General features: G+C 32.7%; 2 protein-coding genes across 2 annotated transcripts; both read left to right on the top strand.

The window, feature by feature from the left end:
* Positions 1-780: 780 nt before the first annotated feature.
* LOC131948277 (ankyrin repeat domain-containing protein 50-like) lies at positions 781-15,956 on the top strand. The gene is made up of 7 exons (XM_059309813.1): positions 781-853; positions 2,592-2,706; positions 6,929-9,332; positions 9,995-10,088; positions 10,992-11,040; positions 13,736-13,919; positions 15,847-15,956. Exons 3-7 carry the CDS (start codon positions 7,121-7,123, stop codon positions 15,954-15,956), a joined length of 2,649 nt encoding a protein of 882 aa, XP_059165796.1. The 5' UTR covers positions 781-853; positions 2,592-2,706; positions 6,929-7,120.
* A 166-nt stretch (positions 15,957-16,122) lies between these two features.
* LOC131948267 (mitogen-activated protein kinase kinase kinase 3) lies at positions 16,123-24,405 on the top strand. The gene is made up of 10 exons (XM_059309804.1): positions 16,123-16,178; positions 16,883-16,987; positions 18,050-18,152; positions 19,880-20,019; positions 20,203-20,452; positions 21,018-21,187; positions 21,440-21,559; positions 21,678-21,807; positions 21,907-22,087; positions 22,355-24,405. Exons 2-10 carry the CDS (start codon positions 16,970-16,972, stop codon positions 22,590-22,592), a joined length of 1,350 nt encoding a protein of 449 aa, XP_059165787.1. The 5' UTR covers positions 16,123-16,178; positions 16,883-16,969; the 3' UTR covers positions 22,593-24,405.
* The last annotated feature ends 1,358 nt before the right edge of the window (positions 24,406-25,763 follow it).

Below are 25,763 nucleotides of genomic sequence, written 5' to 3'. Positions count from 1 at the left end.
GTGCTTATGAACTGTTCGCGGTGTTGGCTAAATTATCGGGCGGGTGGGGGGTACTGATAAAACATATTTTCTACTAAATTCTTTAGTTTTGGGGGGGGGGGGGGGTGGTAAACGTTATTCGTGGTAGAGGGCGCCCCTCCAAGAGGAGATAACGGAAAGAAACTCTACATGTATACTATTTTTAACATTAGACAAATCAATTAGGCGATAATGCTGACGTCATTATAATTGTGTATTGTGTGTTCTTGTTAGACACAGAAAGTCAGACAGAAAAGCGGGACTATTATTATAGATATGCACATATTACGGACATATATATCATACTACATCTGTCCCATAAACCGCCAATTTAAAAAGGGATACGTTATATTACATTGCGGATTTTCCCGCTATTACGTGTCAAAAACAATAGTAAATATAATAATAGATTTAAACTGTTAATAAGTTATTTTTTCCAATTTTCTTGGATAATAATACAATATCCTAGAAGGACGTATGAAGCATTATCCGAATTGTAGTGCATTGCTGGATTAAAAAAAATGTTAGCCTATAATTACACGTGGTCTTTTCAGTTCTGTAGTTTCGTAATATTTGCTTATACCTAGTACATTTAAGCTATTGATTGTAATTTGGTGTATTTTATTCATTTATTTATTAATTTAAACGATGTGTGTAGATAACACATTTAAAAATAAAATAGATGATATGGTGGACGGTAATACGAAAGTATCAATTGCTACTGGAATACACAGTTAAAAAAAACAGAGCTCACCATCGGAAGAACAGAACGATTAGAATCTGCGCTGTAGCTTAGAAGTCAATTATTTTCTCAATTACCATACACAACTAAAACGTAAGTAGGCCTATTCTATAATAAGTTAGTTTGATTTATTGATGAGTAAATTTACAAGTGTATTGTCATGGATTGTGGTCAGGCTTAATTAAATAATTAGGAATGTGATTGTATATTTATGTAGACCAAAGTTCGACATTAACGCCATGTTGGCCACAAGGGAGAGATGTGATTACTGATGTTAAATTCTAAGTTTTGTTAAGTTCGCAGTTTTATTTCAAGCTTGTATGCAAAAGTATTCACAAATACTAGACGTTAAAACTATTCCACGTAGATATGGAATCATAGTTAATTGAAGTAGCCGAATTTGTCAGTCTATAATAATCTCACACGCACTCGTGACCTATTTTTTTGTTTTACCATGAGAGCTGCGCGTGTGATAGTGTGCTACACACTGCAAGCTTGTACACACTTGTTTTTCCCTACGCGAGCAGGACTGTGCGGTTTACATTGTCGCATGACGGTAAGCGCTGGCTCGCTAATGAAACCTGTCATTCTTGCAATACGTTTTTTTAAGGGATGAGGTGAGCGGGACAGAACACTACGTTTTAGTATATGGCGTGTAAGCTTATAACATTATGAATGTGTTAACACTATTTTATTTATTAAAACAGTGGTCGTGCATTGATATCCCTAACTTGCATTGATACCGCTTATTATAAGGCTTATTTCAAGATTTTACACAGTATATTTTATAAAGCAAGAAAGAGACTGTAGGTAGTCATGCAAAATTATAATATTATTGGGGAAGGTAAGGCTGTGTACCGAAGCTACGTATGTCTTTTGGGTATGGGTGTGTTGGGATGGTACTTTGCCATTTTTGTCGATAAAAGGTGTGGGTCTTGTTCTACTCATTAACGTGTTGAAATGTCCTGACTGACTCTAAGCTATATGCTATAATTCGTGTATGAATACACTCTGCTGGCAGACCCTGTAATCCAGGGCAGGGTGGAGGGGGAGAAGTGGAGAGTTCTAATAAATAAATTAAATAAATATACTGCATCATAGTAGTCACTTTAATACCCAAAGAAAAAGCACATAACATGCTTTTGAACAAATAAATATGGAGCCCATGAAATTTATTTTAACAGTTGCATCGGAGATCTAAAATATGCTACTTCTTGAAAAACAATAATATGGTCCCAAGTCGAGTAACTCAGGGCGGGTCAATAACGCTATTGTAGCATGCAGACGTTATTATATATATAGTTATTTTTTAACATTATATTTCTGTGCGATTTAATTTGAAAAAAAAATTAATAAATAATACCAGCGAATTATAGTTAGGCTATATAACAAATATTCTAATAAAAAGAAACCATAAAATTATTACATATGTCTCACTTCCTTTAAGTTTTAAGTCAATATTACAGGGGTGTAGAGCCGGGGGGGGGGGGGGTACATATGTCCCCGTGCGCCGACCATAGTGGCACCAAAATGCTTTGGAAAAAAGAGCTCATTTTAGCTGCAGTCAAAGTCAAGAAATTTAACGGCTACGAGCCTTTACATAAAAAAAAAATTAAAATTAATTAAAATTAAAATATTTAAATTTTTAAATTTTTAAAAATTAAAAAATTAAAACGTTAAACAATTAAAATTAAAAAATTAAAATTAAACTAATTAAATTTTTTTAAAAGTAATTAAAAATTAAACTAATTAAAAATAATTAAAAACTAATTAAAAACAAACAAATAAAAAAACTCATTGAATTTAAAAATAATGGACTTTATGTAACTAGGTCACCGTGGTGATTACGTCACAAGGCCACTCCCCTCACCTGACCTACTGACCTACTCCACCTTCACCCACCTGCTCACCCAACCGTCAACCAGCCGCTCACCTGAGTGAGGTGGGTGAGTATATATATATCTCATTGTACCTCCGCCTCCGCCTCCACCTTCCCTCTTACCCACCTTCTCACCCACCTCACCCAGGTGGCAGAGTATTTTACTATATATTCTTTGCGCCTTCGCCTCCACCTTCACCCTCATCCATGCCTCCTTCACCCTCACCCAACTCACTCAGGTAACATTGTCGCGTTATGCAGCTTATGTTACAATCACGCCACACATATATTGTTAAGCACGTGCATATACTCTCGAACAAAATTGTCTTCTGTCAAGTTTACACCGTCCTTATTTGTATCTACAAGTCTAGTCTTATTGTATCTATCTTTGCTATGAAATCTCCCCCTCCCTTACAATTAAAAAAAAAACTAACTGTATTAGTTTTTTTTCTGTTTTTTAGTCATTCACCGTACAAATACAAATTCATAGCGTAATTACATGAACATTTCAAAAACAAAAATATCAGCCTTTAAATAATTAAAAACGACAATAATGTCGTGCTGTATCCTGATCTGTCAGTAGAGAATTGTGAATCTTTATCATTTGTATTGACAGTTCTACAAAATGTACACCACTTAATAAATCTTTTTCATCTGTACACAGTTCCACAAAATGAACACAACTCATCACCAGCATAGACAGTTTCCCTTGTTATACCCGACGTGAAAATGTTCCTTCGAGCTTTATCAACACAAAAAACGTGATTCTTTTCAGCTTCTGTAACTGTAAAGAAAATTATTAGCTGAAGTTACCGTTACGACGTGGTCGAAAAATTGACCGCGACCATGCGTAAGGCGTCTGTTATCTGGTAATGATGACCCTTGCCGTTACGATTTGGTCGAAAAATTGACCGCGGCCATGCGTAAGGCTTCAGTTATCTGGTTATGATGACTCTTTCAATTCGTTTCGGTTCCTCTGGATGTGTTAATTGGCGTGTTCCTGCTGACGTGTCCTTAACGATGCGCTTTATATATCTTCACGTTAATTTGTCCTTGTAAATGTGTTATCACTCGTCCTCAGCATATTTGCAACCGTGGTTTCCGTTGCAGATTAATTGGTCGTTATGCCGCTGAATTCATTTACGCTGGGCGTCAGGGTGTGTGGCAATTCACGAAGATGACGACAGATTCTGAGAAAAATATGAGCGGGCATGTCGTCTTAAACATATGCCAGTTAAGCGTTTTTGTGCCCGTCGGACGAATAACCTTCCTCTTTGAGATGAAAAAACCCACCCAATTTCGATATGCTGGTTATTTTTCCACGACACGCTAAATAACAACAATAATTGTAACTGCATTTTTATAATCATCAACTAAAAAACTGGCATTCAAACAGAATTAGATCAGATACACTTAAAGAAAAGACATGTGTGTTGTATTGTATGTCACATATCTGTAGTGCAGGAGCATCTCTCTGCCTTTGAAAGTAGACTACATAACAGAAGCTATTCAACCTCCTATGGACACTGTAACATATTCTTCGCTGTATGGTTGTACCACATTATTACAACTTATTCATTCTTAGACATTAGTCTGCCGTGTGAGTTGTTGGGGCGGGGCGGGTTGTTGTTGTATGTGCACTGCCCTCTGGGCTTTCAGCAGACTCGCAGTTAATGACCGATTCCGTTTCAGTTATAGCACTTGATGTCTGGCAGGTGTGTCTGTTGTTGTCTGTTGGATTGATGATGTCCATGGTTCTCGTACCTATTTTTACTTATACTTCTGTCGGCAACATGTGTCATGAATGGTGAAGTAAATTATGTCTTGTTATACGTTTTGCATAGTGGACTAATCTGATGGGCCGCTATAAATGTCTGCGTCATTCATGTGTCAGTCTTTATGTCCCTAGGTTTTCTTTCTTGTAAGAAGGAGTACAAATCGCTGTGGACGGAATTCAATATTTTATCGACCAGAACAAAATGAAATAAATATTCATATGTTTTGTTTATTGATGCTGCTTCAATCCATTTTTCTTGTGTATTTTAAGTCATTAGTAAACACTTTGAAATCTTTGTCTCTCTTAGGTTGAAGTTTGTGGAATTTTTGTTGGTAAGTCTTCCACCAGGTGATAATATTGTAATAGGGTCTGTTTTAGTGTTTTTAAATATTTGGTTTCTTCGTCTGTCAGTGTGTAGCAGGCGTCGAGTCCTCTTCGACCAACCAGGGTGAGCAAGTGTTGGCTCATCCTATTGTCGGTTATGTTTTCGGGCTTGGCGATCGTTTCAAACCGTCGAATAAAGGCATCAGTGTCGTTTTTATTGTGTACATTTTTAGACATTTTATATAACATGGTTCTTGACAGATTTGTTGGTGTTGTTGTATTCTGCTCTGCTTCCGTACTTTTTTGTTGACTTCTAACCGTTTTATTTCAATTTCTTTCTCCATTTCCATTCTAGCCTTTTCTTTCTCAGGGTCTATTTTAGCCAATTCCAGTCTAGATTTTTTCTTTTATCCTAAGATCATCCTTATATTATGATAGTTTTAAATAGCATCGCAGTAATATTAGTTTAATAACATCCATGTATAATGATAGTTTTTATAGCAGCGCAGTAATATTGGTTTGATAACATCCTTGTTTAAAAGGGTTTGTATATCAATGCTGTCATATTGGTTCAGTAACATCATTGTATCATGGTATTTTTTATATCAACGCTGTCATATTGATTCAACAACATCATTGTATCATGATAGATTTTTCTTTTTCTAAATCCACTTTTGTTCTTTCTTTTTCTTTTTCTAACTCCAGTTTTTTAATTTACATTTCAATCCTAATACATTTTTCTGCTTCTATTTGAGCAAATCGTTCTTTATCAGCCGTGATAGTTTTATATTTTTCTTCAACCCATGCCTCTAGCTCAGCGCCACTTTTTTCAAGCGATTTGCCTAGCTAATAAAACTGAGCGAGGTCAGTCATAATTTGAATAATTTAAGAATGATCACACACACAAAATAATTGTACACAAAAATAGTTTAAGCGTTATACGAACAGCGATAAACGACACATATAGAAGACAACGCGATAATCACAACAATAATACAGGGCTTACGGTAACAATAGCGGTAGAGAGACGATAGTACAAACTGGACTTCTTCCGCTAAAAGCAATATGTGTTTCTTAAAAGGCAGGCATACACTTAGTGTGTCACATCGTTGGGAAGGCTCAGCCAATTTAAGATTAACAACAATATACAAACACAAAACAAACACGAAGAAGAAAAACTACTGAATAACAAGCACAGGATCAAAACAATCCCGGCTACTTTAAAAAAATTAGAGGAAGGTACTTATCATTGCTTCCTATCGATGATCTTGCAGCACCTCTGGTTAACTCGAATCTGTTTCAAACTTCACTTCTGGTCAACTCGGATCATTTTAAAACACCACTTCTTGTATCGGAACTAAGAACCACTATGTGTTCCAACAATATGTGGTGAGGGAAATGTATGCGTTGCTATATGAATCTATTTGATGACTACTCCTGTAACTATCACTCCAATTACATTACTATAAATATGTGATGAGGACGGAACACTCTTATTTTCCGACGACACTAAGTTAATGATATAAATAACTTCGAACATAAAATGGAATTAACTTTATTATTAAATACTAATACTACACAATATAAAATGACGTCCTTTTCCTACAATGGCTAACCCCCAACTGTCCTCACTCCTGCGTCCTACGTCATCGGTAACATTTTGCGTCACGCTCAGGTCACAATCACGCCACAAATATTTTATTAAACTTGGGCACATACTCTCGAACCAAATCGTCTACCGTCATGTTTACACCGTCCTTATTAGTCTCTAACAGTCAAGTCTTATTTAATTTAATCTACCCACGCTACGACACAGGGACTTTCTTCTATTCCCGCGGCAACGTGCGGGACGAGCATGTTAGTATGGTATCCATTGTCACGCCGACTGATTCAATTTTGACTGTGGATTGCTCTAGAACCTGAGTTCAATACGTATTTATAGTTAAGAATATTTTATCATACTATTTATATACAAATCGCCTCTGGTAAAACGTAAAGCGTTGTTTCCATATAAACTATTTTTGTTTAAATTACTTCTTTCTTTATAATAATTGACTTTGTGTCAAATCAATTTATTGCAAGTATTTTGCTGTATTTGTTTCACCATTTTCTTATTTTCCTACACAATGTTTTTAATACTTTTATTTATAATTGTATATATATATATATAATTTTATTTATATTTCAGTTGATGATATGAGTGCTGTTTTCGTGAATTCGTTTTCAAGTTTTCACGTGAATAAAGAGATATATAATTGGTCTGAACACGAAACGCAACTTTGAACACCATCCGTGCGACATTTATTGATGCATCTGAAAAAGGAAACAACATGCGTGTAACATTCTGCATTGCACATAAAAGGCCAATACGTTAAACAAAATGGAATTTAATGCCTTAATGACTGCGTCTCAAAATGAATACGACAAGGTGGTAGATATTCTTATTAAAGCAGGAGCAGATATAAACTATGTAAAACAAGATGGATATGAAACATTTATGATTACATCTGAATATGAACACGAAAAGTTAGTAGCTCTTCTTAATAAAGCAGGAGCAGATATACTTCATGTCGAAAATAATATACAGAATGCCTTAATTATTGCATCTCAAAATGGAGACGACAAGCTGGTAAATATTCTTATTAAATCAGGAGCAGACATAAACTTTGTAAAACAAGATGGATATAATGCCTTAATGATTGCATCTTTATATGGACACGATAAAGTGATAGATATTCTTATTGAAGCGGGAGCAGACATAAATCACGTGGAAGATGATGGATTTAATGCCTTAATGATTGCATCTAGAAATGGACACGACAATGTTGTAGATCATCTTATTAAAGCAGGAGCAGACATACATCATGTAAACGATAAACTATGGAATGCCTTAATGTTTGCATCTCACTATGGAAACGACAAGGTGGTAGAAATTCTTATTAAAGCAGGATCAGACATACATGAATTACAACAAAATAAATATAATGCATTAATGATTGCTTCCCAAAATGGACACGACAAGGTGGTAGATATTCTTATTAAAGCAGGAGCAGACATCAATCATGTGGAAGATGATGGATGGAATGCCTTACTTGAAGCATCTCAAAATGGACACGACAAGGTGGTAGAAATTCTTATTAAAGCAGGAGCAGACATAAACTATGTAAAACAAAATGATTATAATGCCTTAATGGTTGCATCTCAAAATGGACACGACAAGGTGGTAGATTTTCTTATTAAAGCAGGAGCAGACGTAAATCATGTGAAAGATGACGGATGGAATGCCTTAATGATTGCATCTTATAATGGACACGACAAGGTGGTAGATATTCTTATAAAAGCAGGAACAGACATAAATCACGTGGAATATGTTGGAAAGAATGCATTAATGATTTCGTCTTTAATTGGACACGACAAGGTAGTAGATATTCTTATTAAAGCGAGAGCAGACATACATCACGTGGAAGAAAATGGATGGAATGCCTTAATGCTTGCATCTCAAAATGGACACGACAAGGTGGTAGATATTCTTATTAAAGCAGGAGCAGACATAAATTTCGTGAAAGAAAATGGATGGAATGCATTACTGATTGCATCTCAAAATGGACACGAAAAGGTGGTAGATATTCTTATTAAAGCAGGAGCAGATATACACCATGTAAAAGAAAATGGATGGAACGCCTTAATGATTGCATCTCAAAGCGGACACGAAAAGGTGGTAGATATTTTAATTAACGCAGGAGCAGACATAAATCACGTGGAAGATGCTACAAGGAATGCCTTAATGATTGCATCTCTAAATGGACACGACAAGGTGGTAGATATTCTTATTAAAGCCGGAGCAGACATAAATCATGTGGGGGATAATGGATGGAATGCATTGCTGATTGCATTACAAGAAGAACACGACAAGGTGGTAGATATTCTAATTAAATGTGGAGCAGACATAAATCATTTGAAAGATAATGGATGGAATGCCTTAATGATTGCATCTCAAAATGGACACGACAAGGTGGTAGATATTCTTATTGAAGCAGGAGCAGACATAAATCATTTGAAAGATAATGGATGGAATGCCTTAATGATTGCATCTCAAAATGGACACAACAAGGTGGTAGATATTCTAATTAAATGTGGAGCAGACATACATATCGTGGAAGAAGATGGATATAATGCCTTAATGATTGCATCTAAAAAAGGACACGAAAAGGTGGTAGATATTCTTATTAAAGCAGGAGCAGACATAAGCCATGTAAAACAAAATGGAAATAATGCCTTATTGATTGCATCTAACCATGGACACGACAAGGTGGTAGATAGTCTTATTAATGAGGGAGCTGACATAATCTATGTAAATGAAATCGCTCAAGACTCTTCATTTTTAGGTGATCGAAAAAATGATAATAAAGATTGCCTCAATACGTTTAGCTTCAGAACGACTCTATTGTTGGAATTAATTGATGTGTGCTTTCTTGCATTTGAAAATAAACAGAAACATGTTATTGATACGTTATCTTCAATGAACTTTAAAATTATCGGTAAAACGACATCAACAACAATGTTTCATTTTTTAATATCTCTATTTGAAAAAGGTATATATAATTCATCAATTATATATATATATATATATATATATATATATATATATATATATATATATATATATACATTTATTTATTTATTTATATAGATATAGACATGTTACTGTTCTATATATACATTCATATTTGTATTGTCTATAATATATATAATTGTATATTTATGGGAGCCGGACGTTTTCCCGAAAGACACTTGCCCGAATGGACACTTGCCCGAATGCGACTAATGCACGAATGGACACTTGCCCGACATTGGTCCTATTCGGGCAAGTGTCCATTCGAGAAGTCGGCCTTCGGGTAAACGACATTCGGGCAAGTGTCTTTCGGGAATTTGTCGTAGCCCCATATGTATATACACATATATATATATATATATATATATATATATATATATATATATATATATATATATATATATATTTACATATCATGTTGAAGATCATGGATGGAATGCCTTAATGCTTGCATCTCAAAATGGACACGACAAGGTGTTAGATACTATTATTAAAGCAGTAGCAGACATAAATTTCGTGGAAGAAAATGGATGTATATATATATATATATATATATATATATATATATATATATATATATATATATATATATATATATATATATATATATATATAAATCTCTTATTTTCATTAAATAACCAGCACTAAAACAAGATTTACAAAACGTCACCAAAAACGAACTGAGAGACGCAACCGTCAGTGAACAAAACGACGCAGAAGTCCGCCACGTTAAAAGGTATGTAATTTGTGTAGCTTACAGAAACATGTCTGGACATTTCCAACAGCAAAATAAAAAACAAAAATTACATACATGCAACAGCGAAGTGATATTTAAATTATAATTTACTTTAAAACAATACCGTCACACAGATTTAACATTATAAATAACACAAATTACATACGCCAGTAGGCTTACATATATTTTAATACTGACCGCGAGACTTAATTCAATGTATAACTTCTCACATAGAAGGTACTAGACAGGTAAACTCATAGGCCTACTGTGCTGTTAACTTTGTCTATAAATGTAACACTTCTCAATACCCCGTGATCACCTCGTTCATTACCATTATGACAAGCGAACTTATTTAACCTGGGCGCAGAACATGACCAGTAACAATTACCATCTATTTTCCCATCTGATCATGAACACCTTATCAAACGCACACGCTGCGCAATAAGCTTAAGTAGGATATTACCCCCAGTGTTTCTTCCAGACTTTTTTCTCCGGGGGGGGGGGGGGGGGCACTTGAAATTTTCGGGGGTGGGGGGGCGGTAGACTTTCTTCGGGGGGGGGGCGGACACTGTTAAAAGTATATATTTTCTATATAAATTATATAAATTTCATTTCGTTCGGAAAGAAACTCTCATTACCCCACTGTCGAAATGAAATTTACGCGATATTCGATCGTGAGGAGAATGGTCGGGATTCCTTTAAGGCTGTAGTGTTGTAAATATGAAAGCTTTAGAAAGAGTAGTTAAACATAATTTTTCGAACCATTTATACAAATCACCACACCATTGTTATTGAAACATGTCAAGGCAATGTGTATTTGTTTTCTCATCACAAAAAATTATAAACTAATGCATCCAAACAAATACTGCACATTTTGTGTATCGATGATTTCTATAACAACAGATCCATCGATTGCTATATAAAGACTGTTCTTCTGTCTCACAACAATCAGGTAGGAAGTTTTTATTGTTTGTATAACACCAAAATGCACAATATATTAACTCGCTTTTGAAAAAAATAATATCCGATGAAAATTACGTGTTATTATGGGACGCTGTATAGAAGTTATTTTGTTTGGTCCGTGGGTGTCTATTGTGCAATTCGACAACTTGTTTGTTGTATGGGAAACATTCAAATTTGGGCTTATATAAACCTACCAATGATGCTGATATTCAGACTGCATGGCTATTCTTAGAGTAAAAGTATGTATTTATATGTAAGAAAAAGCGGGTCTAGGCATATCGATCGCAGGTGGGAGGGGGGGGGTGGAGCTGGTGGTGGAGCTGCTCCCCCTCTGGCTATTTTCATCAAACTGGCGCCTTTATTGGAAACGTTTAAAACTCAAATTTTTAAACTGATAAAAATATGTTTAGACCCACATCGATGTAAATTACAAGATTTTTATCATGCAGCAAACAGTAGCAAATGTATATTAAACATCATTTTATTTTACTAGATCTAGATCTATATTAAATTTAAATAAGGCTATATATCGTATTAAAAAACCAACTTAAACTAAAACTGACCGTTGTTGTAACTTTAGAATTTGTTTCAAATAGTAGGTAATTATCAAAAAGTAATGTCCCATTTAGATTCTTTGGTGTATCCCACTAAATATATTGTGACTAAGACAACATAATTCGTTAATTTAGAGGTTACTAAATGTAATTAAATCCAGTAAAGAAAAAATATTCAGGATGGGAAAGGAAGAAATTGAAAGGCATTTCAGATTGCCAACAAACATCATCCACGTGGACCAAACAAGAGACATATATTTCAAACTGAATGTCTTTACTTCGACATAAAAAAAAGAGGTTGACGCGTCTGAAGATACCGAAGTACAAAATATGTAAGCAACTACATCTTCTCATATGCAGATTCAAGTCGTCGAGACTCTAGACAATAATAAGGTATTGTCTATAAATATTTTAGAAGATACCATATAGAAGACGATATTGACAGAACAGAGCCAGTCAAACTTTATTCTATAAGTGTCTTAGTAAATTTCATACTTTCAATGTATCTTTCATAGTCTAATAGAAAATGTTAAATTTCCTGTTTGCCATATTACTTTTAACTGTGGGTGTTGTGTTTATATGTCCTAAAGTAACTATATGATCGTTGAATCTAAATGTTGATTCATATCTTATCTGGATCACATTCGTGTTTTCAAGTACACATATCCTGTTAAGCTAAGATAAAGAGCGTCGAATGCGTGTTGTACACAATTAAGTTGTTTTTCATTCACTGTAAATTTGTAGATTGATGTGGTCCCATTTTTACAACTTAGTGGGTCCTATATATAATAATAAATAGCATGTAGTTAATAAAGAATTCGAAAATAAAATTACATATAAATATATCTACACGCGGTGTATTAATAAATCTAATAAACATTCTAAAATTGAGCTATTATATTTGGGAGGTAAGTTAAAAAACAACAACATTTCTTAAAGGTCTCAAGTTTACTTTACTGTACAGCGTCGACTCGCTATGTGTTGCCAGGCCTCAGTTCAGAGTTGCGTATCTGAGCGATGATATAAAAATGTGAGACTACACTGTGTGTATACTTTGCTTGTTCAAAGAAAAAGTTAAATCTTGACTATGGGATCCGGATTTTCGCCTACATATGTCCGAAATTACACTTGTTCAAATGGGACCAATACCCAAATTAGAAAGATACACGAAAGATATTCACCGTTTGTATGAAAAATAAATATTAAGTATGTGGATCACTTAGTAGACATTCTGCAAAAAAAATGTGAAGTAAACATTTTGATAATTTTAAGCATAATACTAACACAGTTCTAAGTAGAAGTTTGTTTATATATATATATATATATATATATATATATATATATATATATATATATATATATATATATATATATATATATATATATATATATATATATATATATATATATATATATATATATATATATATATATATATATGAATATATATAGAGAGTGAAGGGTGATGAATGTGGGTGAATGTTTTTTATACGTTGTACCCTCTCATATTCGTCTCTGTTCAGTCCTCGTACTGTAAGATGTGCAGTCCGGTTTATACCTGTTTGCTTAAAGAGTTTATAAGGTATGTGAGAGCGTGTTTTATTGCTCTGTTTCTTCCTTTTCTCCCAAAAAGGGTAGTGTAGGTTAGTTCTGTTCTCTTAGATATTCATTATATCTTAGTCTGCGTAAAAGCGTATGTATATTTAGAATTATTGTGTATATAGTATTAACATTTCTATAATTAACAATTGGTTTTTTATTTAGTCTTTTAAAACCCGTTTGTTGATGTTTCGTCTTGTATGTTGCGTGACGCACTGCATCACCAGTACAGGCGTATCCGTTTTCACAACGTACTAGTGGCCCCGACAGTGATTTGAACTAGACTGTTTGTTTTGTGTCTCTGTCCACACATCAAATTAGCTTACTCTTGCTAGTGTGTACACTGGCTAGTCCTTAGTACTGAAGCATGCGTATGGTTAAAAATTGATCGAAGTCAGTCAGTCGGTTGTCGAACCAGGGGTCGACTGACCCGTAAACAAGCGACCGAATGAAATAGCATTGTGTTGTAAATAATGTTAAAAATAATTTAATAACATGAATTTTAAAACATAATTTTTTTTTTACTTCCAGAGAACAAACTATTATGAATTAAAGGAGTTTGTTTCTGATGTTATGTCAGAGTTTTTGAACATGAGAGACTTTGACGCTTTACATTTCTTCATGTGTCAGAGGTGTTTGAGGACAATTTACTCTATTCTAAATGCGGAAGATAATCTGAAGTTTTTCACACTACTCTTAGATCTTAACTATGCGGGTAATTTAGTTTTATAGCTTGTCGTCTTATTTTAGTAAGAGCTGTGTCTTAGCTTACATAAATAAATGTCGTTCTTTTTTTTTGTGACAAGACTGACAAATGATAAAAGCTTGATGTTATGGACCCTAAACACCAGTATAGAAGTTATAATTATGTTGTACTCGTAATTTACATTCAGTCTGTGTTATTACTCGTATGTTGAATCACTGCCTGTGTCTCTCCAAGTTTGTTCAGTCGCCTTAGGCAATACGGACATCGTTGTATATGAGATTTTACCAATAGTACATATTTTACCTCGATTTTACCTGTAGAATTCTACATCTTAAGAAGTAGTAAGTAAAGTAAAGTTTCCCTTTCAAACCTTACGGTCTATGGGGCAAGTGAAGTAGAGTTCACTTGTTTCTGTGACCTCGACATATGAAGAGATAGACTCAGGGACGGTCTACTGACTTGAACCCGGATTCGAACTCGAGACTTACGGGTTAGCAGTCCAGCTCTCTACTGCTAGACCACTCCGTCCATCTTAAGAAGTAAAATAGTAAATAAAGTTTTTGCCACATACTTTGTCATTTTGTTTCTCTTTTATGTTGCTGGCTTAACCTGCATTTTGGGCAAAACTTTGTGGTCCCAGACTTTCTCATCGTTGAGATTTTTACTTGTTGCTTTTATATGCGTGCTTCATTTTCTAATTTAAAATAACGGCCGTGTTTATTAGCCCACACAAAAATCTAGTTTAATTTAGGTCATTTTAAGTCGCATGGACAGAATTTCAAATCAAATACTGTACAAACAAATTGTGGTATGCTAAATAACTTTCGTCTCGTGAAATACACAGAAAAACAAATGTTTATAATTAAAACGAAAATGTAGTATTAAAACTGTTGCATTGATTCGATTCAAGAAACAGTATGGGCAGGAAAATACCCGTATCTAGCTAAAATATAATAGTGTGTCTAACAGTTGGTTTGCTATAGCGTAAGTTAACGTTATAATCAAGAAATGTATTAATTTGTCAGTTCAGCCGATAAAAGGGTCAGAGACATTATCAAACATAATTCCGGGCAATATACGTGTATGGTAATATATATATATATATATATATATATATATATATATATATATATATATATATATATATATATATATATATATATATATATATATATATATATGGTTCCATGACAAATGATCTTAGGTCAAATGATCTCAAGGACAAATGATCTCGCGGACAAAAGATATCAGGACAAAATATATCAGGACAAATGATACCATGGACAATCGATCTCAGACAAAATATCTCACACCTAAATTTAATAGTGAATCTGAAGATTTTAGTTGATTTGAAAATTTTTAATTGAATACTGATTCCCTTATTTTATTTCCTCATCCAATGTCCTATTACCCTAACTCTTTTCATATCCCTTACCTATTCCTGAAGCTACACCAATGCCAATAGATGTACCTGTTATTTACCTGTGCCTATATCGGTACCTGTACAAATTATTATATTATCTCTTCATCTAAATGTCTGGGTGTTGATTGAGAGGGAGCTAATGTCCTATTGCAGTTCTCTGATACAGGTTATGTTCGGGTGGGTAATTGACTTGAGGTAAGGAGGGGGGATAAATACGCGTGGGGGATTGGGAATCGGCATGAAAGATTTAAACAACTGACCACATACTAGCCGTGCCGTACTTATGTACTGCACAAGTTTGCCTTATATAAAATAGATGGCAAACATCAAACCCTTATACGACACACGATCAGTACTTTTGTGAGCGGCGCAAACGTACACTCTAACGAAAATTATTATTTACAGAGAATAACAAAAAAAAATATAATTCAAGAGTAGAACTTTTAATTCTGACTAAGATACAAATTAAAATAAAAAAAAACGAAACATGTTCTTGATACTTTATCGTTACAGATATAACGTCGAGATGTTTAAACTATGAAAATCTTCTTGATACAAGGGCACCAGGTTTTAGCACGTCTTTAATTCGTGATATGTTGAGTCTGTTGATAAGCGGTAGTTAGTCATCATAGTACAGAGTTTGGTTTGGTAATTATTGCACAGACATCTTTTTATTCTTATTAAACAAAGCATTAGAACTTCGCGGTTAGAAAAACACATTTTATTTTAGTTGTGCAAAAAGGTAGCTAATAAGAATTTTATTCCACACGTAATTGCAGCGTTTGGCAGAGAAGGACGTTGTGAAAACATTTACAGATTGCCTCACCCTTTACAAAGACGTACAGGTAATGTAATTTTAAAATATAAGCGTATAATTTTAAAATTTCTCTTTTAACTGAATTGATAGCATTTTTGCATAACACGCTTAATAATAATATATTTGTGAAATTTCTAAGCATGGTATTCTTAATTATTATTTTATTAAAATTGTTTGTTTTATAGCTGATTTAGATGTAAGACTGAGCTGTTTTTTTAAAAAATCAATAAATGAGTTACATAAATCATCTTTTCCTCTATTACTTCATCCAACTAGATTAATGTTTAATTCTTATTGCGCCTGCTGTATGATGATTGCCTTATCTACACACGTTAGCCTCATTACAACTTCCACACTTCCCTATGTGAGCCATATTTGAAAAACATCTGCAACCCTCGCTCCAAATTTGGATCCCGATATTTCTATTATTCCCAGCTTTATCATCAAAGCAATGCATTGTGTGCTATTTGCTTTTTTGATAATTTTATTCAAAGTGTATCAGCCTGCAATTCTCCGAACGTGTATACTTATACTTTAATGGCTGGTATACTGATGCTGGATAACAGTATTCTAGACTCTTCATTTTATGTCACAACAATTTAATGTACTAATCGGTTTCTTATAGCACTGGACCAAATCATGATCTGCTGACTTAATATACGTGAAAATTTCTACTAAACATTAGCTGTGTAGGAAAAACAATTAATTAAATATGAATGTTTAAAATTACAGAACTCCCAATCTAAATGGATCATTAGTCAAGTTGTTACCATTTTATATAACATTGCCCGAAGAAAGGGCGCGAAGATTTTTTTCTCAATGAACAACACGTACAGTGTAAGTAAATATTCTAATAAATGCTTGCATATGAAATGTGTTTGTACATCATCGTTTTACATCGCAAAAATGTAGAGATATAAAAATATTAAAATGTTAACTTTTTGTAGAGACAAAATATATACTGTACTATTTACGTATACAATAGACCGAATAAATAAATAACAAATAACAAATATTCAAATCTCTTAAATATAAAGATAGAAATCTTTGTAATGAAGAAGATTATGCTTTTAACAAGTGAGAATCTGTTTTTCAAGAAATTATAATTAATATTTTTTCATTAAAGAAAATATACATAATTGTGATAAAACAAACACTTTTGTGTTTACGATATACAATATGCGTCTAAAAGCTGTATGTAGTGTAACATTAAATGCATATTAAATGTATACATGATGTTAAAGAGTTATACTACGGAAAAAAAAATACTCTTAACTAAAATTGTATTTATATGTTTGCTCCAACGTTAGTGTAACTACGGGCAAATAGGTGCATGCATCAGAACATTTTCTGAAAATATGGGAGCGATGGGAACGGCTGCCATCTGAACAAGCAATTAATTTTGTTTTCAAATTTTGAAAATATTTTATTGTGAACTATTTTTTTTTTTTTTGCAAATGGAATTTCGGTATTTCACAAAAGTCATTTATGAACTGCAATGTATTAATCAAAATGTTTTCTTTTCTCTAGAATATTTGTTTTCAAAACAAAGATCGCCAAAAAATAGCAATATTAACATTATTAAAAAATATAATGACTTGCGCTCAGTCTCTTTCTTTAAAACGCCCCTTATTACTCCAAGCTCTGCTCTGCTTGGTACATGCTACATGTGTAGGGAAAGTTAAGGCAGCTGACTGTAGAGCTAGTCACACTATCTTAGTAAACAAATTAACTGCACTTTATCGTCTAAATCAGCCGATATTTTTTTTGACTAACTGAAATAAAACAGTGCATTATGTCATTCAATTGAAATACCGCACTTTCAAAAATAGAATATACTAAACATTTTATACATTCTAAAATGCCTTCAGAAATCTAATACAGTTATATTTTCAACAGGTTATTCAAAATATGGATTTCAAAGAAAAAGCCGTAGCTATGGATGCAGCACTTTTACTGTTAAATATACAAGAGGATTCTCCTATAGATACAGGGGCATTTAGTAATTATTTAAGCATTGGTCTATTATCTGTCAAATATATTAATACTAATAGTTTCGCTGTTTGTGTATCTATCTATGTATCTGACAAGAACGCTGTAGAGAAAACACAAGCAAAATAAAAACATGCATAGTAATACGGAAACGAAATATGACGTTAAGTAGTAGAAAATAATATCAAGCCGGAGAGTGCACACAGTAATATGACGTCAATGATTCTCGAGTAAACATTGAATAAAAAGGCAATTTTGTCTAATCTAAGTGGTTTGCATGAAGAGTTACTTTCATGCAATTCTTCGGGTAGTGGCTAAGCGCGACATAAGTTTTTCTTTCTGACTTTTTCCTTCCCGGATTGAGGAAATTTTTCTAATCTAAAAAGTGTTTAGCTCTTTTTATGTATCTCTTCCGGTAGGGGCGAAGCCCCGCCCAGGTTCTTCCTTTTGTTTGTATGATCTACAAATGCGACCAGTGTTTTTTCAGACTTTTTCCACCCCGGAGAGGGGTGGGGGTACTTGAAATTTTCGGGGGCGGGGGTAGAATTTTCAGGACACTGGAAAAAGTATATAATTATATTTCGTTGAATGGGACGGTAGATATGTTTTGGGGGTAGGGGGTGTTTTAGTTTAGAGAAAATAGCACTATCAACCTAGCGCCCGTTGTATCCTTCCTCAACGGGCCATTTTTCTCGTGCTTAATATTTTACGAAATATTATCAATTCAATTTCTTTAAATAGATTTGCAAGAAAGATTATTTATATGTCATGCCCATCGTAGAAAACGTTTCCGAGTTGCATTTTATATTTTTTATCCGAATTAAGAAACAAGTATTGAAATTAAAATACTTCAGTTACAAAAAAAAAACTTATTTTGTTAAATACATTTTTCACTTACTATCATACATTAAAACAAAAAAAAATCCTACTATTAAAGAAAAAAAATAGTTGCGAATTCTCTGTGAAATTCTATAATTATGTATACATTTAATTTAATTAAAAACATTTTCTAATTTAATAATAAACCATTAAAAACAAAATGGATATTAGTTGAAGCACAATGAAAAGAAAAAACAAGTAAAATAGTTAAACAGTGAAAGAAAGTCAAATTTAGAAATTGAAGATACAACCTTATAACAACTGCAACTAACTACCCCTTTTTTGTTTTATGCAGTGTTGCCTTTTAATCAACTAAAATTACCAAAATTTAATAATTTTTATTTATTAGAATTGTATAAAAAACTTTAAAGATTAAGCATGAATAATTTATTCATGTAAATCACATTGTCAAAAAGTCCTATTTTAATATATAATAACTTACTTTTTTGAGCAACTAAAATGTGTGCTCTTACATTATAATTATTGCTAAAAGTATATTATTTATGCGTTTTATGGTTATGACGCAAAGTTTATTTAAACATGCGTATACGATTCAATGTTCAAACTTTTCACCCATACCGAATTAACAAGCATAAAAATCCTGAAAATATAAGTTAAATTATGAATACCAATAACACAATTTTGTACACGTAAACCATAATTCGTGCATTTTAATTATGAAAATATTATGTAAATATAATTCAGAATTTAGAATTAATAAGTTTGTTATGATTAGGCCCTTATAATTGCTTAACGTGCAATAATACTATTTTTCTATAGTTATTTATTTAGCTAGCAAATTATTATTATCTTAGAATTAATATGAATCGTTTGGCATATGTATTTAATATATTACAGAGAATTTAAAACATCGTCTAAAAGAAACTTTGATTCGAGATGTTGTAAGGAATGAAGAGGATCTAGGAGGATATTCGCGATCTGAGCTCCTTCAAGGACTGGCAAAATTCTTAGAACAAAATGAGGATGTGCTGAACGAGGTTATCATAATTGTCCGTAATATAGTCCGTAATATAGTCCGTTCACACCTCCATGTGTTTTGGCATATATAAATTCTTACCTAGTTGTTGTTTTAATTTAATAATACTGATGTATGTATTGTTTGTTTCAGTAAGAGAACACATAGCATCGTTTTATAAATTATGTTCATAAAAATTTGGCAGGTACTTCCATTGTTTCCGCACTTAAAAGAAATACTAACACATAATGATCCTGATGAACAAATATTTACGACACAATGTTTGAGAGAACTAAGTAGAAATAAAGAGGGAAGTGAGAAAATCATCACAGACGAAGAATTAAATGACATGTTAATAGAATTAATAAACAGCCATAATGGGGATCTTTCTGCTAACGTACATTCAGTACTTTGGAGAGCTGGACGTACAACAGGAATATTGCCATCAAAAACAGGTTAAAAATATAATATATGTTGTATTTTGCTAGCAGATAGGGGTCGGTGTGGTCGAGTCGGTAAAGCTCATGGCTGCTAAACCGAAAAAGTCTCAAGTTCGAACCCTCGGGCAGATGAGGCTCGTTAGCTGAGGACAGCCACTCTTCTAATAGAGACAACTCCAAAATTAAACAACTGCTGCCTTGTAGTTTGTTCTTGGTTGGACAAAGGCTACGGAAGCAAATCCAAAAAAGAAAAGCAGGCTGAAATCGGAATCAATGGCCTCAATGTCGCATAACCAGTTGACACGTAACGCTTAATTGTGTTGGAGGCGTGGTCGAGTCGCAAAAAGCTCATGGTTGATAAATTCGAACAAAGTCTCGACTTCAAACCCACTGGCAGATAAATCTCGATCCCCTTCAACACTAATAATTAAGAACGAAGAAAAAGAAGAAGAAGCTAGCAGATAAATAGATTAATTTACATTTAATTAAGACATTTTCTGGTACTACAATGAATATTTAATAATTGTGGATTGTCCAAATGTCATCATTTTTGATGGACATTTCGTTTTAATATCTATAGATGTTGTGCTGTCTGATGAGTTTCCCAAGAAATTTGAAATTAAACCAGCGTCGTTAGGTCAAGGAGGTTTTGGTAGCGTCCATCTTGTTGTGGATATAGATCAACCAGAGGATGAAAAATTTGTTGCAAAGAAAACACACGCAGACCCAAATAACCAAAAGAAGTGGATGGTACGTAGGGGCGATCATATGATGACATGCGTTGAAATTTGTTACGCTAAATTTTAAAATAATAAAGCATAGATGTTGTATGTAAATTCGTATATCATCAAATAGTCAGTTATCTAATTTCACAAAGGTTAGTATAAGAAATTCTTTATTGTAGGCCTATTTACCTATTTCCAAGCACTTCTGTGATATATAACTGACTGCGTGCAAGTATATATTTACAGCTTTACACATATTCTATTTCTTTTTAATCAGGAGAGCTTACAATTAGAGGCTTCAACTCTAATTAAACTGAAACACAAAAACATAGTCAAGTTTCATGGGTATCAAAGGAAAGAAAATAATATAATCTTATTTCTGGAGTACCTAAAAATGGTAAAACATTATATCTTTACTAATCACCACTGTATTATGTGATACTCACGTTAGAAATTTAAAACTGTATTAAAATGTCAGTTGATTTTCACTGACAATGGTTGTGTTATATCTAAAGGGCACCCTTTCCACGTTCATCAAACAACACACAAGACTCAATGAAGGTTTGACCAGACAGTTTACAATTCAAATTCTGGAAGGCGTAAAATACCTACATGAAAACAACATCTTGCATTTGGACATCAAAGGTACTACAAAATAATATAATTATTTTTACTCCAAGTGCAACCATTTAAAAAAAAAACTAATTTACAGAATTTTGAGCAAATTATTTACATTTTTAACAGGTACTAATATTCTAATGGTGGACGAATCAAACATTAAGCTAACAGACTTTGGCCTGTCGACAATACTTAACGAGGAAGAAGGAGTTGAAGCAGAAAGGGGCACAACTCGATATATGGCTCCTGAGATGATTAACTGCCCTGATGGTAGAATATTTAAACATTGTTGCAGCTTGGACATTTGGTGAGAATGTTTTATTTAAATAATACTTAAATAACAATAGGTTTTAGAATAAAACCAAAAACTATTCTAAAATATATAATGCATTTCTTGTTTTACTAACATAAAAATGTATAATTTATATTACTAATCTAACCAACAATTATTATTTTTGTCATCTTAAGTTAAACAGACATTGATTCCAAACAAATTAATTTTAATATGCACACATGTTTTTTCCAATATTCCATTTGTGCAATATATATTATAGCACATTTTAAATTCGCTTAGGAGTGTGGGAAGTACAGTTGTAGAGATGATAACTGGATCACCACCAAACTCAACAACGACATCAGTCAGGGTACTTTTTAAAATTGCTATGCTGCAGAGACCAAAGTATGAGCTGTCAATCACAGCGTCAAAAAACCTACGAGATTTTTTAGAAAAGACATTTACACCTGAAGCAGAACAAAGACCATCTGCAGAAGATTTATTGAGAGAAGATCCGTTTATAACAGACGGTTTATAAATGATGACTATTATTGTATGATTTGTGCTTATTATTACAAATACTCTGTAGCTATCTTTTGTGAATAAATATTTGAGCTGTTCGTGGATATGTAAAAGTTGTAAAGATACAAAATAAATCTTTAGATAAGCATTAAACAAGATGAAAGTGTTAAATATTTATAGTAAATGCAAATGTGTGCTTCAAATTAGCCATATATAATGTAAAAAAATAAGTTTTTTTTTATCAGTTTACTGTCAAAATATATCTTTAATAAAAATCATTGTAAAACTCATTTAGCCACATTTTTTAACAGTTATATTAAAGAAAGTATACAATAAAATAAAAAACATCACTAATTGTTGAAAACCAGCTATGAAATCGTGTCCGAATATCTTTTTTACCACAGTGTTTCTCAATCCTAATAAAATGTACTATTAGCTATTGTGAAAAGGAAAGCATAATTTCCATTGGTATTATAAGAATGTTTAAAAGCCAAGACTTCAAACGCAGGAAATTAATTTTACAATCTTATTAGAGGATTAAAAGAAATATTTATGTTAATTTTCAGGAACAATGTTTTATAAATAAACGAATTAGAAAGCGCCCGATCTTTAGCTATGGTTTGTAAAATCTGATATTTTTTGACAAAGTAAAAATATTGTAGCGCATATATGTTGATTTTAGATATATTGTGTAATTAAATCTAAACCTTATAAAATATTAGTTTTTTCAAACAAATCAGTTTAGTTGTCTAAACATTAAGTTTGCTGCTATTCGCCAAATAATCGGACCACATTTTCTGATACGTGAACCTGCAATAATCAGTTTAGTTTTCTCAACATTAAGTTCGTTTCTATTTGCCAATATATGGGACGACATTTTCGGAGACCTGAGTTAATTATTGCTAAGTAAAACTTTACGATTTCCGACCACTGGCTTGATTTAGTAAGACGTCGCTGATTTCTGCCAGCTGTGATGCACACGTGACTCATCATAGAAAAAGTAATGGCGAATACGCATAGTGCTGACCACTTCATCTTTTCATTCAAAATGTCACAGAAACTGCACTACAGACAGTCAGTTAAAAAATTGTAACTTCATTTTTTCTATGAATAACTTTATATTTTAATCTACTTTACAGTTCACTTTATGTTTACTTATGAATAAAATAATATAGCAAAACATAAAATACTTATCCAACCAATCTATTTTTCAACTATATAAGTCAACTATAATAAATAATGTTATACAAAAATGGTATATACACTATGCATTTTTACATGATTAGATTATAGATCACGTACTATAACATCATGATGTTATACACTCAAACACACGTTGTTCAGGTTTTGCTACAGATGCTTGAATCTGCTTTATAAAATATATTATTTCAGTCGTTTTGTGTAATATATTATTTATTAACATTATTTTGGATATATTTTATATATTGTATTTTTATTTTTATTTTTAGAAAACATGGTAATACAAATTTTAAAGTTATGTCAGTTAAAATAAATTATATTTCATGCATTATTATCACTGTCACTAAGCATACAATATTAAAATTAAGTGTTTTAACATAAATAATTACATATATTAATAACACTTTAAACTGTTTGCAATTACTTATTGCGTATTAATATTTTCATCTATTTCCATACATTTTAACGAATATTATTGTTGATAAGCTGTATAAATTTTCAAATATTTTCATTAAAGCCTTAGCTAAACCAGAGCCAAATGGAAATAGGCATAATGTATTTGAATGTAATTAATAAGAGGAAAATATAATTTCTTACTCAAGGTTTTAAGGTTGGAGATATGTGGGAGGTACTGAACAATGAAAAGCAATAAATCTAAAGTTAGCATAACCCTAATGAGTTATTTACTACTATTGTTAAAATTAAAGTTACAATACTACAAATTAAGCTTCACTTGTTGAACAAAACATCGTATCACGTGTAAATAACTAAGCATTCTGTGGGACGGCTTGGTGAGGCTGTAATGCACTGGACTACAGACCTTGAAGTCACGAGTTGAAATCTGGGACTCGAGTTTAATGGACATACCTGTGTTTTACCTGCTCTGACTCGGGTGAAAGTAAATGCAACTGGTTACTTTACACAAACAACTTTCACCGATTCACTCCCTTGTCTTTTACACTATAGGGATAATGACTAGTAGTTTCCCAACCTTTCCAAATTTAGAGGGGAGAGAACGTGGCGTTTTATAACCAACGCAAAAAGTATATTTATAAATGGGGGAAGGGATTTATAATTCACCATGTGTGGCTGAAAGGGGTTGCTAAGCGTGAGCTATCAACAACTAGATTGTTTAGTAACAAACTAAAGAAGTTTATTATCAAACACCGCTGATAGGAAGATATCTAAGATTCATACTTAAAGTGACTTAACGCGTATTTGAATTGTAAAATCATATATTTTGTTGTGTTGTAGAAAATAAGTCAGTCTCCTTCGATGTGAATAAACATAAAAATTATAAATCAAAAGATATTGATTGATACGATAGACCATTAATATTAGGTAAAATAAACCAAAACAATTCACGATAGGTTATTGACTAATCTCGTTTGTAAGGGAGACATATTGTTACCCTAAAACCTTCAGGATAGCATGACTTTGTTTGTTTTAATTGCAATCTTTGGTTTTATTTGTAGCTTAAATATCATACAACAATGTTTCTATGTTTTAATTTTTAATTATTTGTTTTGGGTTGATCGACACAGAAATTCGGATAAATACTGGTGTAGTCCGTATTAAACTAAGCTTAAATATTCGTAATGAATATAATGAATACTTCTATTTGAAAAAAATGATAAAAACCCCCACATCCTATTTCTCCCCCTCACCCCTTCCTTTCCCACTCCCACACATAAACACATTTACTATTTTCCCATTGTCAAACAAAGGTAAGTTTATACTTTTGTTAGAGTTTATTACATGTATGAAATGGTACATCAGAATTTATAGCAGGCTATAAATAGAACGGGTACATTATAATTTATATCGGACTTTAAAGTTCTCATTTTGAGCTAAAGACATGTGTAAGGACTACTAGCAACAGTGAAACGAGTAACTTCACAAACAACGACTATAGCGATGGCTAGTGCAAGTATTTTTACTTACAATGTAATGTCATGGGTTACACATATGTCAGAACTTGGCATTA

This window comes from Physella acuta, unplaced genomic scaffold (assembly GCF_028476545.2).
Source record: "Physella acuta isolate Inbredline_101_S28 unplaced genomic scaffold, ASM2847654v3 ptg000635l, whole genome shotgun sequence".
Lineage (NCBI taxonomy): Eukaryota > Metazoa > Mollusca > Gastropoda > Physidae > Physella > Physella acuta.
This window is presented reverse-complemented; position numbering and strand designations above follow the sequence as displayed.